Below are 16,281 nucleotides of genomic sequence, written 5' to 3'. Positions count from 1 at the left end.
CGGTCTGCAGACCGATCAGGAAACAACGATCGAAGGCAAGAAGTTCGGGAGAAAAGGAAGGGACATGCATGCTGATCGGTCCTGGACCGATCGAGGAAGCTCGATCGGTCCCGTGACCGATCGAGTGTCTGACCGATCGAAGCTTCACCGATCGGTCGAACTATCCGTTGGCTCTGGCGGTCTTACATCTTCGGCTTCTTCTTCGGTGGATGCGGTATAAAAGAGGCTGAGGGCTTCTACAGAGGTTACTTACTTCTTCTTCCTCCTCGATCCGTCTTCGAAGTAGCTTGGCTTTTGCTGAGCTTCGGGTGAGCTTCTTTGACTGAGTTGCTTGTTGGCATTCGCCCGTGAAGTTGGTGCTTCATCCGGGACTTCAGTCGACGAGAAGGCAAGCGAGTATTTGTACATTCATTGTGTATTTTGTTCTTGCTCTTCTTTGTATTTCCATATTGCTGTTGCAAGCTATTGTGGCGAGGTTTCTCCACCCACAAGGAGTATTTATTAGCCGGTTCTCCGGGGACTCATCCACCGACGGATTGATAGGCTTCGTCCACCTTACGGACACGCCGAGGAGTAGGAGTTTCATCTCCGAACCTCGTTACATCGTCGAGTTCGAGTTTGAGGTTTGATCTTTCCTTTTTGCGTTTCTATTTAGTTATTTTCGCTGCGCTAACCCTAATCGTAGGAAGAAACGAGCAATTTGGGGTCGGCTATTCACACCCCCCCTCTCTAGCCGCGATCATCGATCCTAACACACTTGATCGTGCTAAGATCCGCATCTAAAGAAACGTTGCTGTCGGGATTATGAAGGGCACGCAACAAAGGTATAACTTTCTCATGTAGAAAATTAGTACTTAGTATATGGTTTCCTTTTGCATGGATCTGATCTGGAAAGGAACTAGATATTTTTCGCTACGCTTTTGCGTGTTTAGCGTCCTAGTTCTTTACAAAATATTCATCTTAGATAAATCTATTTTCTAATTTATTGTACATCCAATCTTTGCTCGTGTACACTGGATTCTAATGAGTATAAAATTTACAACATTACGAACACAATATTAATTACTTAGTAATTATGCAATTAATACAAGAGCGGTACTACAACATAATTCCATGTATAAGAGAGGTACGTAATACAAAATTTAGCATATTATTAAACATACATCCATCAATATAAGAGAGGTACTACACACATGATTCTATATATTAACTAAGCATGTCATGAATAAAAAAAAAATAAGTATTCAAGAAGTTGCTCAATCAAAGCAATCAAACCAAGTTAAAATCCCACAACTTGCCAAACTAGGTTAAAATCTGAGAATCATATTTAGGCTTATATCCTAGACCTTACAACCAACTAGTTGGCCAAGGCCTTGTGGCCAAGGCTAACGTCGTGGCCATGACAGATCCGACCAACCAAGCTCACAGTGCACCAAGTTCCTGGCCATGAACTCAGGGCTAGCCAAGCTCACGATAGCAAGTTCAAGGTCGGCTAAAGCTCGTAGCCACGAGCTTAAGGCTGACCAAGCTCATGGTCACGAGGTTGTGGCAGACCAAGCTCGCAGCCATGAGCTTGTGGCTGCAAGCTTGGTTTGCCACAACCTCGCGTCCGACGAAGATCACTATCATTAGGGTCAAAAACTAGAGGAGAGGAAAGGGAGAAGATTATATATACCTACACGGTCACCGGAGGAGAGGATGCTGAAGATTGGAGGGCATGGCCCATGGAGATATAGCCGGAGACATTGAGAAATGTCGAAGCCGGAGAGATTGAAAATACGAGGACTTTAGGAGATCAGGGTCGAGCCCAAATTTTAATCCTGATAATAGCGACAAAAATTTATTTTCATTGCTATTTAGAGATGGAATTTATTTCTGTCACTATTTAGAGACGAAATTTATTTTCATTGTTATTTAGAGACGATATATTCCTTTGCAAATGTTTAACTATAGTAATGTTAATTAGTGACAGAATAAATTATCTGTCGCTATATGGAGATGGAATTTAAACTTCTTCTCTATTTAGAGATGGATTATTTTTCCATAGCTAATATTTAAATACAGTACTGATAATTGCAATAGATTAAATTATTACATTGCTATATAGAGATGGGATTTAAAATTTGTTTCTAAACTAGTGACAGATAATATATTTTGTCACTAATATTTGAATATAGTAATGATATTTAGCAACGGAATATATATTTGTCGCTTTTAGAGATAAAATTTAAATTATAGAGGATAATATGTTTTCATCACTATTTAGAGATGGAATTTAAATTTCGTCAATAATTAGAGATAGATAATATGTTTTCGTCGGTATTAATTTCAGATTACCTTTGTTTTTTTATTATTAATGGCTGATGTAGAGATAGAAATATAGTTCTGTCTTTATTTTGAGACGGAACTTTAAGTCAATCTCAAATTAGAGACGGAAATATTTTTGTCTCTAATTTCATCTCTAGAGATTGTTTTTTTAGTGTTAGCAGAATCCAATGGGAACTTACATTGGGTGATGGGGGAGAGGAGGGAGAAGGAAGAAGATTAGATACATGGAGGGATGGAGAGGCTACTACAGCATCCCTAATAGCAGACATTAGCATTGTTGGAACCCCAAGGTTGTTTTGATGTGATCAACAAGTTAAGTTATATCCTGTGATATTTTAATCTTATGTCTAAGTGTGCAGGAGCTTAGGAGTATAGGAAGTCAAGCAAAAGACTCGGCTAGCGAGAAGGATGGCACGGGAGAGAGCCAACGGGCTTGGTGCGTCTGAGGGACGAGGTACTGCAGAAGAGTACACGGGCGAACGAGAAGGAGGCGTGCGATATTTCCGAGGGACGAGAAGCCGGAGCGGAAGGTTGCTTGAGAAGGCCGGAAGTTGGGTTCGGGTGAGCCCTATTCCTGATGGTCGAGATCATCCAAACGAGTGAAGACGGAGCGGAAAAGCCGAACCGAGGTGAATGGAGCCAGAGCAGAAGACCTAGAGCAGAAGACCCGGGCTAAAAAAGACAACGCTGTTAACTTTTCCCACCCAGGGCACCCAGACTGGGGGCGCCCGGAACAGTCCGGGAACCCGGAACTCTGTTTTTATCCACAATCATGTGGATTTTGACTGTTCTATTGGGGATAACTTTTTATCCCACTCTAGGCACTTGGAACCCTTCCAGGCGCCCCGATCAAGGCTATAAATACAGCCTTGGTCAAGAAGCTAGAAATCGAATAAGCAATTTTATATTCTACACTTATGCACTTCTCTTATTTAGTTTAGCTTTTGATTTTCTGTACGTCATTGTTGTAAGAGGCTTCTCCGCCTAAAGGAGATACTAGTGCGATTCATTTCTTGGATTAACAACCACCCCGGTTGTAACCAAGTCAAATCCGTGAGCCTCGTCTTTTTAGTTTCCTTCTTTATTTTATTTATGCAAATGTTATTTTAAAAGTCTGAGAAGGGTTTATTTTTATTTGTACAGGCTATTCAACCCCCCTTCTAGACGGCCAACCGGTCCCAACAAGTGGTATCAGAGCCAGGATGCTTCAGGAGGACTAGCTGTCGATCGAAGCACCGAACAAATGGCTAGACCGAGCATATACCCACCTAAGTTCAAGGGGGGAGTTTGTTAGATGGAAAAATCGAATGCAGGTATTCTTTAAAACCGACTTTGAATTACTTTTAATAATGAAATTTGGTTTTGTAGAACTTGAAGGTAAGGAAGAATACTAGTGGATGAAAAAGGAGCAGGCCGACTACATGGCAAACATCAAAGCAGAGTTCCATCTGCTAAGCGTCCTTCCACCATAAGAAGTCAACCAGATCGGCACCTACAACTCGGTAAAGGAACTTTGGGAGAAGTTCCTTGAGCTACACGAAGGGACGTCTGATGCTAAACTCGTGAGATGGGATGTATTTCGCAACCAACTCACCAACCTGCAATTCAGAGAGGACGAAACCATTGCGCATCTTCACGCGAGGATTAAGGAGCTCATCACCGAACTCTCGAATCTCATAGAAAAGGTAAGTAACTGAGATTCGCTAAGGCATGCGATTAATGCTTTCCCTAGGAATACAAAATCGGCATCACTAGTAGATACTTTTTATATCTCTAAGGACTTAGAAATTATTTCCTTAGAAGAATTATTTTCCATGTTTGAAGTGCATGAATCGAGATGTGCAGGTATGAAAGAGCCAAAGCACAACATTGCCCTCAAGGCATCGAGAGATGAACAAGAGTCAGAATCTTCTCTCGACGATGAGGAAATGGTAATGATGGTAAGATACTTTAAGAAATTATGTAAATCTAGAAAAACTAACCATCTGCAGGGTAGAAAGAAAAGGATGATCCGATACTATCACTACAACAAAGAAGGGCACATCAAAGACAACTGCCCCAAGCTAAGGAACAAGGACAAGGACAAGGACAAAGGAAAGAAGTTTGTCCAAACGAACAAGTTCAAGACATTAAAAAAGACGTGGGACGATACGTTGTCCGAATCGGAAGTTGAGGCCTTCTTCGGACTTGCATTAATGGCAAATCATCAAGACGAGGACTACAATTCATGCTCCTCCGAAATACATCCTCGGAATGAAAATCTATAGAGATAAATCGAAAGGTTGCTTAGTCTTTCACAGTTGACATATATAGACAAAGTGTTAAAATGGTTTAGCACGTCTGAATCCAAGAAAGGTTTCATACCTATGAGGCATGGAATTCACCTTTCAAATTCTATATGCTCACGCACAAAAGACGAGAGAATTTGCATGGATAAGACACCTTATGCATCCGCAATAAGATCTATCATGTATGTTATGTTATGTACAAGGCCTTATGTATCTTATGCTCTGAGTGCTACTAGCAGATACCAGCCTAATCCAGGAATGGATCACTGGATGACTATCAAGATGATCCTTAAGTACTTGAGAAGAACTAAGGATATGTTCTTGGTATATGGAGAAAGTGATATGATCATACACAGATATACAGATGCAAGTTTCTAAACGAACAAGGATAACACTAAGTCCTAGTCTAGATTCATATTTATATTAAATGGAGGCACAGTTAGTTGGAAAAGTTCCAAGCAAGATACTGTTGTAGATTCTACCTGTGAGGTGGAATACATTGCAGCTTTGAAAGTAGCAAAGGAAGAAGTTTGGATCAAGAAGTTCATTTCCAAACTTCATATTCATATTTTATCACTGGCTGGAGACATTGAGATGTCGAGAATTAAACGTGGATGCTAGTTATGGTAACTAGTTCATTGGAGTGACTCGCTGTAAGACTTCATATGGTTATCTATATATATAGATATGTTTGTGAAGCTCTTACTGTAGTTTGAGTGCAAGTTTCCTTTGACTTGAGGTATACAAGTCATCTTGGTTATGAAGACTTATACTTTGACATCTTAAGCAAGCACCTCATTGAGGTGTGGACCCAGGATGATTGAGTATAAGTCAAAATATCTGAAGATTTTGGATAGCCCACAAAGGATTCATCACTCCTTGTGAGGAGACGTATATCCTATGGCCACTCGTTAGGATTATTACTCAAAGTCCTTAGCCAAAGCATCATATGTTAAGAGTACGAGACTCTTATACATATGCACAATTAATTTGAATCCGTAGAATGAAGAAATATTACTTAGGCTAGGTGTGACGTAGTCAGTCTAGTAAGGACAGACACATAGACCATGTTCTAAACCAAGTGGGTATAAGATGAGTGAAAGGAACAATGCACGACTCACTGTAGCTGCTGAAGGGTTTAAAATTAGTTCTAAGATCAACTATAATTTTCTAGATAATTAGGGATCATGATGTACTATTAGGTGTCACTTATGATCGTTCTATAATTAAGTAGTTAATTATAGATGTCCAAGATAAACCATGAACCTATTGGGCCCCACGCATGCACTAATGAGTCTCTAAAAGACGTAAAATAAGTTAAAAAATATGATTCTTAGATCAAGAGATAAATATTTGGTTGGACCATACATAAAATAAATTTGGAAATATTTATTATAATGAATGCACGGATGGGCTACATCGCTTATGATAGAGTTAAACCATATTTGGTTTAATCATAAATTAGTCATGAACCAACTTGGTTTAATTGTAAACCAACTTGATTTAATTGTAAACCAAGGGGTTAATGGGTTAATTTTTGTTTAAGGGATAATGAATTAGATTTGGATTTTTTAATCCAACTCATTAAAGAGGATTATATATATATAGATATGATTAGGAGAGAATTAGATACAAGTTTCATTATTTGGTTGATGGGATTTTTAGAAACTCAATCTTCCTCTCCCTCTCCGCTCTCTTTGCCACCACCCACAAAAGGAGAAATCCTTCTCCTTGTTGTCGTGACCACCACAAGGGAGAAAAACTCTCCCTTGTATGTTTCTCTTCTTCTTCCTCTTGATCCCTCTTCTTCACTCATGGCTAGTAACTTCTGACGGAAAGGCTTGTACTCAAGGAGTTGTCTTGAGGAGCTCGGCATGGATACGAATAGAGACGAGGTTCGACAACGTCACTATGGTTGATGCCCTTCTCGTTGCAAGTCATCCATAAGGTATACCCAACATAAATTTATTTTTTGTAAAATTTTAATTATGCGATCATGTTTGACATGTTGTATCCTTGTATACGTGTGGTGTGTATGATGTAATAATTAGGTATTATTTTATTTTTCACTATGTATGTTTATAAAACGTGTTCTAGCACACACCCATATCAAGCATATCCCAACACTTATTAATAACTCTGGGGTGATCGATGGGATGTCTATGGCCAATTGGTTGAATCTTTTGATATAGGTTCTCAGTGCCTCTGTGGACCCTTGCTTCAGAGTGAACAAGTTAACGTTTGTCTTCTGGTAACGGCAGCTACTGGCAAAATGATGCAGAAACGCCATTCGGAAGTCCCTGAGCTATGAATTGATCTGATCGGCAAGCGCCTAAACCACCTCTGTGCTAATCCAAAGAGAGTGGTGAGGAAGACTCAACACTTCATTCCATCGGTGTACTGATGGAGTGTAGCCGTGTTGTCAAACTTGGTCAAATGGTCCTCCGGGTAGGTCATCCCGTTGTACTCCCCGATCATTAATGGAGTGTAATAGCATGGTAGTGGGTTGTCCAAGATCCCTTGCACGAATTACCTATTGATCTATTCAGGGGAATCATCGACCTTTGGTGCCTTTCCCTTCCATCCATCTCGGATAGGTGCGTCATCCAATGAAGATCCTTGCTCTCTATCCACTTGGCCTTGTTCCTCTGAAGGGGCATGGAACAACGCTTGGTGAAAGGGGATAAGCACATTTGGCGTGTTCAGGTCAGCTTGTTGTTTGCCCTTCGACCAGTTGCAACTTCCACTCGGTCTCTGTGGCTTGCCTGTTGTCCCATCGATGATGTCGTAGGTTTATTTGCTTGGCACTAAGTAGTCACCTGCTGCTGCTGCTCTATAATCTTGGTCGCTCAGACTTGTATAAGCATGTCCAACTCCTCCTTTGTCAATGTCACTATCGTAAGACGTCCAGCGTCCTCCATCTCCATGCCTCAGATACAGGTTAAGTTTTCACAAATGACGGCAATATGATCCTGTCCAAAATTTGTAAAGACAATTGGCTGGGGATGTGGCTCAACTGTGTAGGATCCTTGGTGGCCGGCTAGAGGGTGGTGAATAGCCCTAAAAAATAAAACAAACCTTCCTCAAACTTTATAGCTTAATAAGAGTCAACACTTGCATAAAATAAATAAGAAACTAAAAAGAAGAGACACAAATGATTTACTTGGTTACAACCAGGGAGATTGTTAATCCAAGGTAGTTGAAGCTCACTAAACTCTCCTTTAATCGGAGAAACCTCTTTACAGCAATTAAAGCACTAGATTAGAAAGCTAAATTGAAAGAGAAATGATTACAAGTATTCTATTTAAGTTTCTAGGACCATGGTTGTATTTATAGCACTAGTCAGGGTGCTTGTAAGGGGTTTAGGCACCTGAAAGGGGATAAACTTTTATCCCCTTTGCAACGGGATGCGCCACATTGTGTTCCGGATAATTTTTAGTTCCGGGTGCCTAGAGTTCGGGCACCTGGACCAGAAAGTCAACTTCTAGTTGACTTTTTGGTCCGGGTCTTCTTCTCCGATCCCGCTCGCATTGGTTCGAATCTTTCGCTTCGGCTCCACTCGCTTGGGTGATCTCGGCCATCCGGAATAGGGCTCACTCAAACCCAACTTCCGAGCTTCGAGCAATCTTTCGCTCTGGCTTCTCGTCCCTCGGAAATGCCACGCACCTCCTTCTCGTCTGCCCACGCACTTTTTCGCAGCACCTTGTCCCTCAAATGCAACGAGCTTGTCGGCTCTTTTCCATCCCGTCCTTCTCGCTAGCTGCGTTTTTCACTCGACTTCTTGTGCTCCTAAGTTTCTGCACACTTAAACACAGGGGTTAAATATCAATAGGATCTAACCTGACTTAGTTGATCATATCAAAACTACCTTGGGGTACTTACAATCTCTCACTTTTTAATGTGAGTAAACCCAAGTTAAGTTAGGGTAAACCATAAACAAATAACAGTTATAAAAAAAAATCAAGTACAAAAAAAATACTACCCTCCCCCTAGACTTAATCATTACTACTCCCCCTTTTGATCACATTAAAAATGAGGTATTTTTAAAATAACTTTGGAAAAGATAAATTTAAAGTCTAAGGGAAAACAAAAAAACTTTAGTTTTATAAACAAAATGTTATACAAAAAAATCCTTTAATTGTTAAAAAATTTAACAAGGATTGAATAGAAAAAATTTCACAAAAAGTTAAATTTTAGGAAAAATTAAAAAATTTGCATTTTGATAACTTGTTCATAGAAAATTTTATAACGGAAAAGAATTTAAAGAATGTTTAGATTAAAGAATAACTTAAATAAATGTTAATGATCAAACTTTTTCTAATAGAAATTTTGATAAGTAATTTAAAGCATTAGTTAAATGATTCACAGTAAGTTAATTAAATATTTATTTCAATAATTGGCTTTCAGGGTGTGTCGAGGTACTAGGTCTTTTTGGTTATTGGAACAACAACCACTTTCTAGTCAAAACCTTTTAAAGAAATTAAATATTTAATTTTCTCTCTGAAAGCCCTTAGTAAATAAATAATCAATCTAAATTTGATTTTGGAACCCAATATGGATCCCTTCCTACAGAATTAATCAAGAATTTCTTAGGAATATATTTTTGAGACATTTTCCTAATTTGACCCTTATGATATTTGAGATACCAGTTATGTATTGAATAATTTCTAAAATTAGAAGGAATAAAAGATGAGCATGCATGACTTTTCAAATTTTTTATTTCCTTTTTTAATTTTTAATTTTCTATTTTTACTTTATCGAATCTTCTAATCGACAAGACCTAGCTAAGGTTAATCTTAACTCTTTATTTTCTTTTTCTAACTTATAACAATTTTTCGATAATAGGTTTATAAACTGAAATGACTTGTCAGGAGGAAGAGACCGTACCTAACTTACCTTTTCGATCCCACAGCCTGAAGCTCCCACTAAAGTGTTGCTTTCTTCCGATGTTGCTCCCCTATATCTCTCGATGCTCATTTCAGACGAGCTTGCTTCGTCTTCATCTTCTTGGTGACTTGCCACTAGCGCAAGTCAGGCGAGGGCTTCTATCTCGGATTCAGATGATGTGTCATCCCACATTGCCTTTAGATTATACTTGGACCAGGTTGGTTTCTTGTTCTTTTCCTTGTCCTTGCCCTAGTCTTTTAATTTTGGACAGTTATCTTTGACATGCCCTTCTTCATTGTAGTGGTAGCATCTTACTTTTTTTTTTCTTTTTGTATCCTGCACTTGATTAAATTTTTTAGTTTTAAATAATTTTCTAAAAATACTTACCATAAGTGTCGTTTCTTTATCATCGAGAGAAGATTCAGAATCTCGTTCGTCCATCTTTGCCTTTAAGGTAATGTAGTGCTTTGGCTCCTTCAGATTTGCTTATCCGGTTTCATGGACTTCAAAAGCTGAAAACATTTCTTCTAAAGTACTTGACTCTAGATCCTTAGATATATAATAAGCATCTATTAATGATGCCCATTCAGTAGCCCTAATTAATTTGTTAAGCGTGTACCTTAGCGAATCTCAGTTGCTTACCTTTTCCTCGAGATTCATGAGTCCGGTGATGAATTTCTTTATTCTTGCATGGAGGTATGCAACAGCTTCACCTTCTTCTAACCAGAGGTTGTTGATCTAGTTCCGGAGTAGGTCCCATCTTGCTAGTTTTGCCTTCGAGGTCCCTTCGTGTAGTTTCGAGAATTTCTCCCAGAGCTCCTTGGCTGACTCGTAGGCTCTGATACGGTTGATTTCTTGAGGTGATAAAACGTTAAGCAGATGAAACTCTACTTTACCGTTTGCCACGAAGTTGGCTTGCTCCTTCTTAGTGCACTGATATTCTTCTTTATCTTTCGAGGCTATAAAATCATATTTCATAATTATTAATAGTTCAAAATCTATTTTAAAAAATACCTTCATCTTCTTCTTCCATCTCGTGAATTCCCCCTCGAACTTCGGTGGGTTGATGCTCGGTCTGACCATCTAGTGTGCTTCGTTCTACGCTTAGTCCTCCTGAAGTGAACCTCGATCTGATACCACTTGTAGGACCCTTGGCGGCCGACTAAAGGGGGTGAATAGTCTTATAAAATAAAATGAACATTTCTTGAACTTTACAACTTAATAAGAGTCAACACTTGTATAAAATAAATAAGAAAATAAAAAAGAAGAGGCGTAAACGATTTACTTGGTTACAACCAGGGAGGTTGTTAATCCAAAGAAGTTGAAGCTCACTAAACTTTTTTTCAGACGGAAAAGTCTCTTTACAGCAATTAAAGCACTAGATCAGAAAGCTAAATCGAAAGAGAAATTATTATAAGTGTTCTATTTAAGCTTCTGGGACCATGGCTGTATTTATAGCCCTAGTCGGGGTGCTTGGAAGGGGTCCAGGTGCCTAGAAGGGGATAAAATTTTATCCCCATCGCAACGGGACTTGCCACGTCAAATTTCAGATAATTTTTAGTTCCAGGCGTTCAGACCAGGTCAGGGTCTTCCGGTCTAGCTCCGCTCGCTTAGGTGATCGTAGCCATCCAGAATAGGGCTCACCTAAACCCAACTTCCGGCCTTCGAGCAATCTTCTGCTTCGAACACCTTGTCCCTCAGACGCACCGAGCCCGTCGACTCTCTTCTATGTCGTCCTTCTTACTAGCTGTGTCTTTCACTCGACTTTCTCTGCTCCTAAGTTTCTGCACACTTAGACACAAGAGTTAAATGCCAACATTACCTATCGTGACTTGGTTGATCACATCAAAACTAACTTGGGATACTTACAAGCTGTTAACTCTTTGAAGACCTCACTATGCTTCGCTTTGCAACATAAAGAACGTCAATGTCGGGCCAGGGAAGTGGTCCCCCGCATTGGCCCTCCAATGCTCAAGTCAATCACTAGAATAGTAGAAAAGGAGGCAAGAATTGTAGCAACAACAAGAGCTCTGACACAAATAATGCATAGCTCCACTGGTGCATGGATCCCCTTTATATAGTGCCCTATAGCGGGCGTGCACTCTTCTCAATGTGCTGGCATGCCTCCTCAATTATACTAGAAAGATAGGTAAGAAAAGTGTTGCTGATACATTTAATTAACCGAGAGTGTATATCTCTGATATGACAATAGAAGTCTCCACCGTACGATTCGCTGGTGGATCATGCCCTATTGTTAGCAGCACTAACTCCTAAGAGGATACGATGAGTTGAGCAAGGAGTCCCACTGTTTGGCCGAGCAGAGGGGTCACTCGGCCGGGATTCCCCACTCGGTCGCTCTACGCAGTAAGTTGTTCCTTGTCCGGCTGAACAGGTGATCCGGTCGAACTATCCTTCATTTGGTCATCATAATTGCGCACATATGCACTCTTCCCTTTCGTCGTTTGGTTGATAGGACGATATTCCTCGTTCAGTAGAACAGGCAATCCGGTCAGACTACCCTTCGCGCGATACCTAGTTCCTTTGACCTTTGGCCACTAAGTGGGTACTAATGCACTATCAGACCATTATAACTAATTGGACCATTCTCGTCCGCTCGGCCAACTTGGGTGACCTAGTAGTTCCTCAGACCACCTTGACTTTGACCTTCACGTTGGCAGCTCTTCTCACCTTTGGCTTGTCCTTGGAATGCTTCTTTTATCGCTACATCAGTACTGATAATCAACAAGAAGGAGCAATTCTGATATCAATTGATAAATGTTATTGTAATATCGTTCTAAAAAATGATCTATCTTGATGATCAATAACCTTACAATAGCTAATAGTTGAGAATGGTCAAATGGAATCCCTTCTTCCTATACTTCTCTTTCACTAGTTTATATTATGTCATATAATTTTTGAACTTCATATGTTGATATTTCATCTATATTAAAATGACCAACTATATTCATCATATCGTAAACCATTGATTATATTATATTCTTTTATTTTTTTTATATCATTCCAATTAACTTATAAATCAGGGTGTTTAGTAGTTCTCTCTTTAATTCTTTTCCTCTACTTCTTACAGTATAACACAATTATCATATTTATCATACTTAATTTTCATATTGTCATATTTATCATGCTATAACTCAAACTACTTTTATAATTACAATAGTTGCATATTATATTTATAATATTTCTTTCTATGGATTATAATTATCATATTTATCGTACTTAATTTTGATATTGTCATATTTGTCATGCTATAACTCAAATTACTGTTATACTTTTATGATTACAATAGTTGTATATTATATTTGTCATATTTCGTTCTATAAATTCTATTGTATTGCATTGATAAAATTAAGTAATTATCTTTTTTTCTCAATTTTTTTTTCTTGTTCTCTTTGCTTCTCCCTCTCTACCTCTCTCTGTTGTTTCAGAATGGGCTTGCCACACGTTCTCGCCCTGCCATACCCTGCTCAAGGCCATGTCATTCCCCTCATGGAGGTCTGCAACTGCTTGGTGGAACACGGCTTCAAGGTCACCTTCGTCAATACCGAGTTCAACCACAAGCGTCTGCTCGCCGCGTTGTCCGCGGAGAGCACCATGGAGCATATCGCTCTGGTCTCTGTCCCTGACGGATTAGGGCCGGGGGAAGACCGGAACGATCTCGGGAGTCTCACGGAAGCATTAATGAACGTCATGCCGCAATGCTTGGAGGAACTAATCGAGAAGAGCAACGAAGCAGAGGATCCGATGACTTGCATGTTGGTGGATGATAACATGGGATGGGCGCTCGAGGTTGGCCGGAAGAAGGGTCTCCGGCCAGCCGCGTTCTGGCCGGCCGCAGCCCAGCTTCTGGCCACTTTGATGAGCATTCCGGAGTTGATTTCGAGAGGCGTCATCGACGGCGATGGTAACTAATGATTCCAAACAGTTCTCATCCTGCAAAATTAACGGCGGTTTTTATTTTTACAGGCACACCAATCTCAGAATACGAGACGTTCCAGCTCGGTCCCGGCATGCCATTCATCAACGCGTCCCACTTGGCATGGAACCTATTGGGAGATGACAGAACCAACAAGCTAATCTTCAACCACATGGTCAACAACAACAGGACCATCGACGTCGCGGAGTTCATCATCTGCAACTCCTTCAAAGAGCTCGAAGAGCCAACCTTCCGTTGCAATCCAAAGATTCTTCCCATCGGGCCGCTGGTAACCGGCCTCCTGCCGAACCGCGCCGTGGCGAATTTCTGGCCGGAGGACGCGGCCTGCTTGTCGTGGCTGGACGAGCAGCAGCCGGGTTCCGTCGTCTACGTGGCTTTCGGGAGCTTCACCATCTTGGACCGCCGCCAGTTCCAGGAGTTCGCGCTCGGGCTGGAGGCGACTGGCCGGCCGTTCTTGTGGGTGGTCCGGCCCGACCTAACCGGCGACTCTGCCGATGCTTATCCGGATGGATTCAAAGAGCGTGTCGGAGACAGAGGGAAGATTGTGGCTTGGGCACCACAACAGAAGGTCCTTGCTCACCCTTCTGTCGCTTGCTTCGTGTCTCACTGCGGTTGGAACTCCACCATGGAAGGCGTCAGGAACGGGAAGCTCTTCCTCTGTTGGCCATATTTTGGGGACCAATTCCTGAACCAGAACTACATTTGTGACGATTGGAAGGTGGGTCTGCGCATGACGCCTGACGAGAGTGGGATCGTTAAGCGGGAACAGGTGAAATCCAAGGTAGAAGAGTTGCTTTCGAACGAGGAGATGAGAGCAAGGGCATCGATGTTGAAGGAGAATGCCCAGCAGAACATTACAGAAGGAGGCGCTTCGTTCGAGAATCTGAAGACCTTTATGGATGCCTTCAAAGCATAGCGATTTAGTGATTCGAAGAACAAATAAAATGCTTGATATCGTCTCCCAAATTTGATGTTTTCTTATGGCTGATAGAAGTAATAAAAGCTACAAAACTCATGCGGTGGCCAAAGGTTAATGTTGACTTCGATGATATGTTTAGCCCTGTAACTAAAATTACGACGGCTAGATTATTATTATTTATAGTATTAACATTGACAGCTAGATGTTTGCAATACCTTTTTTCCCATGATAAAATTATCAAACTAGCTATATGTTAAGAGGTTCTTTGATCTCTACGACTATCTTGTCTCTATTTTACAAATGCAATAACAAATTTATAATATTTTTCTTATTTATATAATGGCATTTTAAGAACTAGTAGTAAATTAAAGAACGTGGGTGGGTCAATTTGATAGTCTTTGATATGCGACTATCACTACCACGCTAGTAAAGAGAATGACTACTATGAATTCGATATTCATATCATACAATTATTAATACAACACTTAATCTTTTCTATAGGTAAATCTAAATTTCTCATTAATTTCTTTAATTTGTACGGTAGAAAATATTAGATATTAGATGATTAACATGGTGCAACTCTGACATCAATTGACAAATGTAATCGTAACATCATTCTGAGAAATGATGCTGTCTTGATGTTCAATAATCTTACAGTAGCTGATAGTTAGGAATTATCATATGAAATGTCTTCCCACACGTCTCTTTCACTAGTCTTTAACATGTCATACAATTGTTGAACTTCAGGTATTGGTATTTCATCTATATTATAATGATCAACTGTATTCATCATGTCATGAACTATTGATTGCATTGCATTCTTATTAGATAATGATTTCCTAGAGTAGTTGTGTCAGATGAAAAGTAACAAAAGTTCCAATCCGATGAGACTGTTAGGGTCAATTTGTAGCTAGAGGGAGGGGATGAATAGCTTGTTGTGCTTCGGTTGCTTGCTTAGATGATGTTGTTGCAGTGGAAAACACTCAAGCAACGCTCACAATGCTAATACAAAGGATTTACTTGGTATTCACTTCAAGAAAAGGTAACTAATCCAAGGATCCACACACGACACCTACTCCACTATAAAAATACTCCTTCTCGATAATTACCGGAGGTGGAGAAACCTCGTACAAACTCACACAACAAGATACAAATCTAAAAAAGAAGTAAATACAAAAGTGTACAAAGCAAAAACCTCTTCTTGCTTGATCGCTTGTTGATGAAGATGCCTCTGGACTAGCTGGAAGGACTAGCTGGAAAGTGCAACAGCACTTGTCTTCCACACTCGAAGTCCGATGAACAGTAGCAAGGAGAAATCGTGTAAGCTCTGCTGAGAAGAAAGTTCGCCACTACTTTATACTGGGGGCTTCTAAAGCTCCCAATCGATTAGGCTTACTCCCAATCAATTCCACATTAGATCCCAACGATCTCAGTCGTCCAAAATCTACTGTTGGATCGAGAATTCGCTAGAAAGGGGGGAGGGGGTGAATATCGATTAAAAAATATCGTAAAAACTCGAGTCGAGTGCACAACGGAAGAATTAAATGAACAACGCTAACAAGAGTCATTTTACTTGGTTCGGAGCCTTTGTCGACTCCTATTCCAAAGCCCGCACTCGTTGAGTGCTTTCGTTGGGCAATCTGTTAGAGTGTATACTAAAAGTCTAGCTTTTTGTAAACATTTATTATTAAAATAAAGAATTACATTGGCAAAATGTCTACATTTATATGCTAAGTGTAGTTGTTCAATTAATTTATATTGAACATAACATGGTATGTGGTGTCACACATAGAAGATCATGTTATCAGTTCCTTATAAATTATAAACAGTAGCTCACGACCAAGATGAAAAGGAACAAACCATCAGAACAGTCGTAGTGTAATTGGGTATTAGTTTATCTTGAC

At 40.1% G+C, this 16,281-nt stretch overlaps 1 protein-coding gene across 1 annotated transcript; it reads left to right on the top strand.

Annotated features, from left to right (window-relative positions):
• Positions 1-12,950: 12,950 nt before the first annotated feature.
• On the top strand, positions 12,951-14,481 carry LOC121978061 (UDP-glycosyltransferase 83A1-like). Its single transcript, XM_042530448.1, has 2 exons — positions 12,951-13,425; positions 13,488-14,481. Exons 1-2 carry the CDS (start codon positions 12,951-12,953, stop codon positions 14,372-14,374), a joined length of 1,362 nt encoding a protein of 453 aa, XP_042386382.1. The 3' UTR covers positions 14,375-14,481.
• Positions 14,482-16,281: the final 1,800 nt, after the last annotated feature.

The sequence above is a fragment of the Zingiber officinale genome, chromosome 4B (genome assembly GCF_018446385.1).
Source record: "Zingiber officinale cultivar Zhangliang chromosome 4B, Zo_v1.1, whole genome shotgun sequence".
Lineage (NCBI taxonomy): Eukaryota > Viridiplantae > Streptophyta > Magnoliopsida > Zingiberales > Zingiberaceae > Zingiber > Zingiber officinale.
Note: the sequence above shows the minus strand (reverse complement) of the source record. Positions and strands in the feature narration are given on the sequence as shown.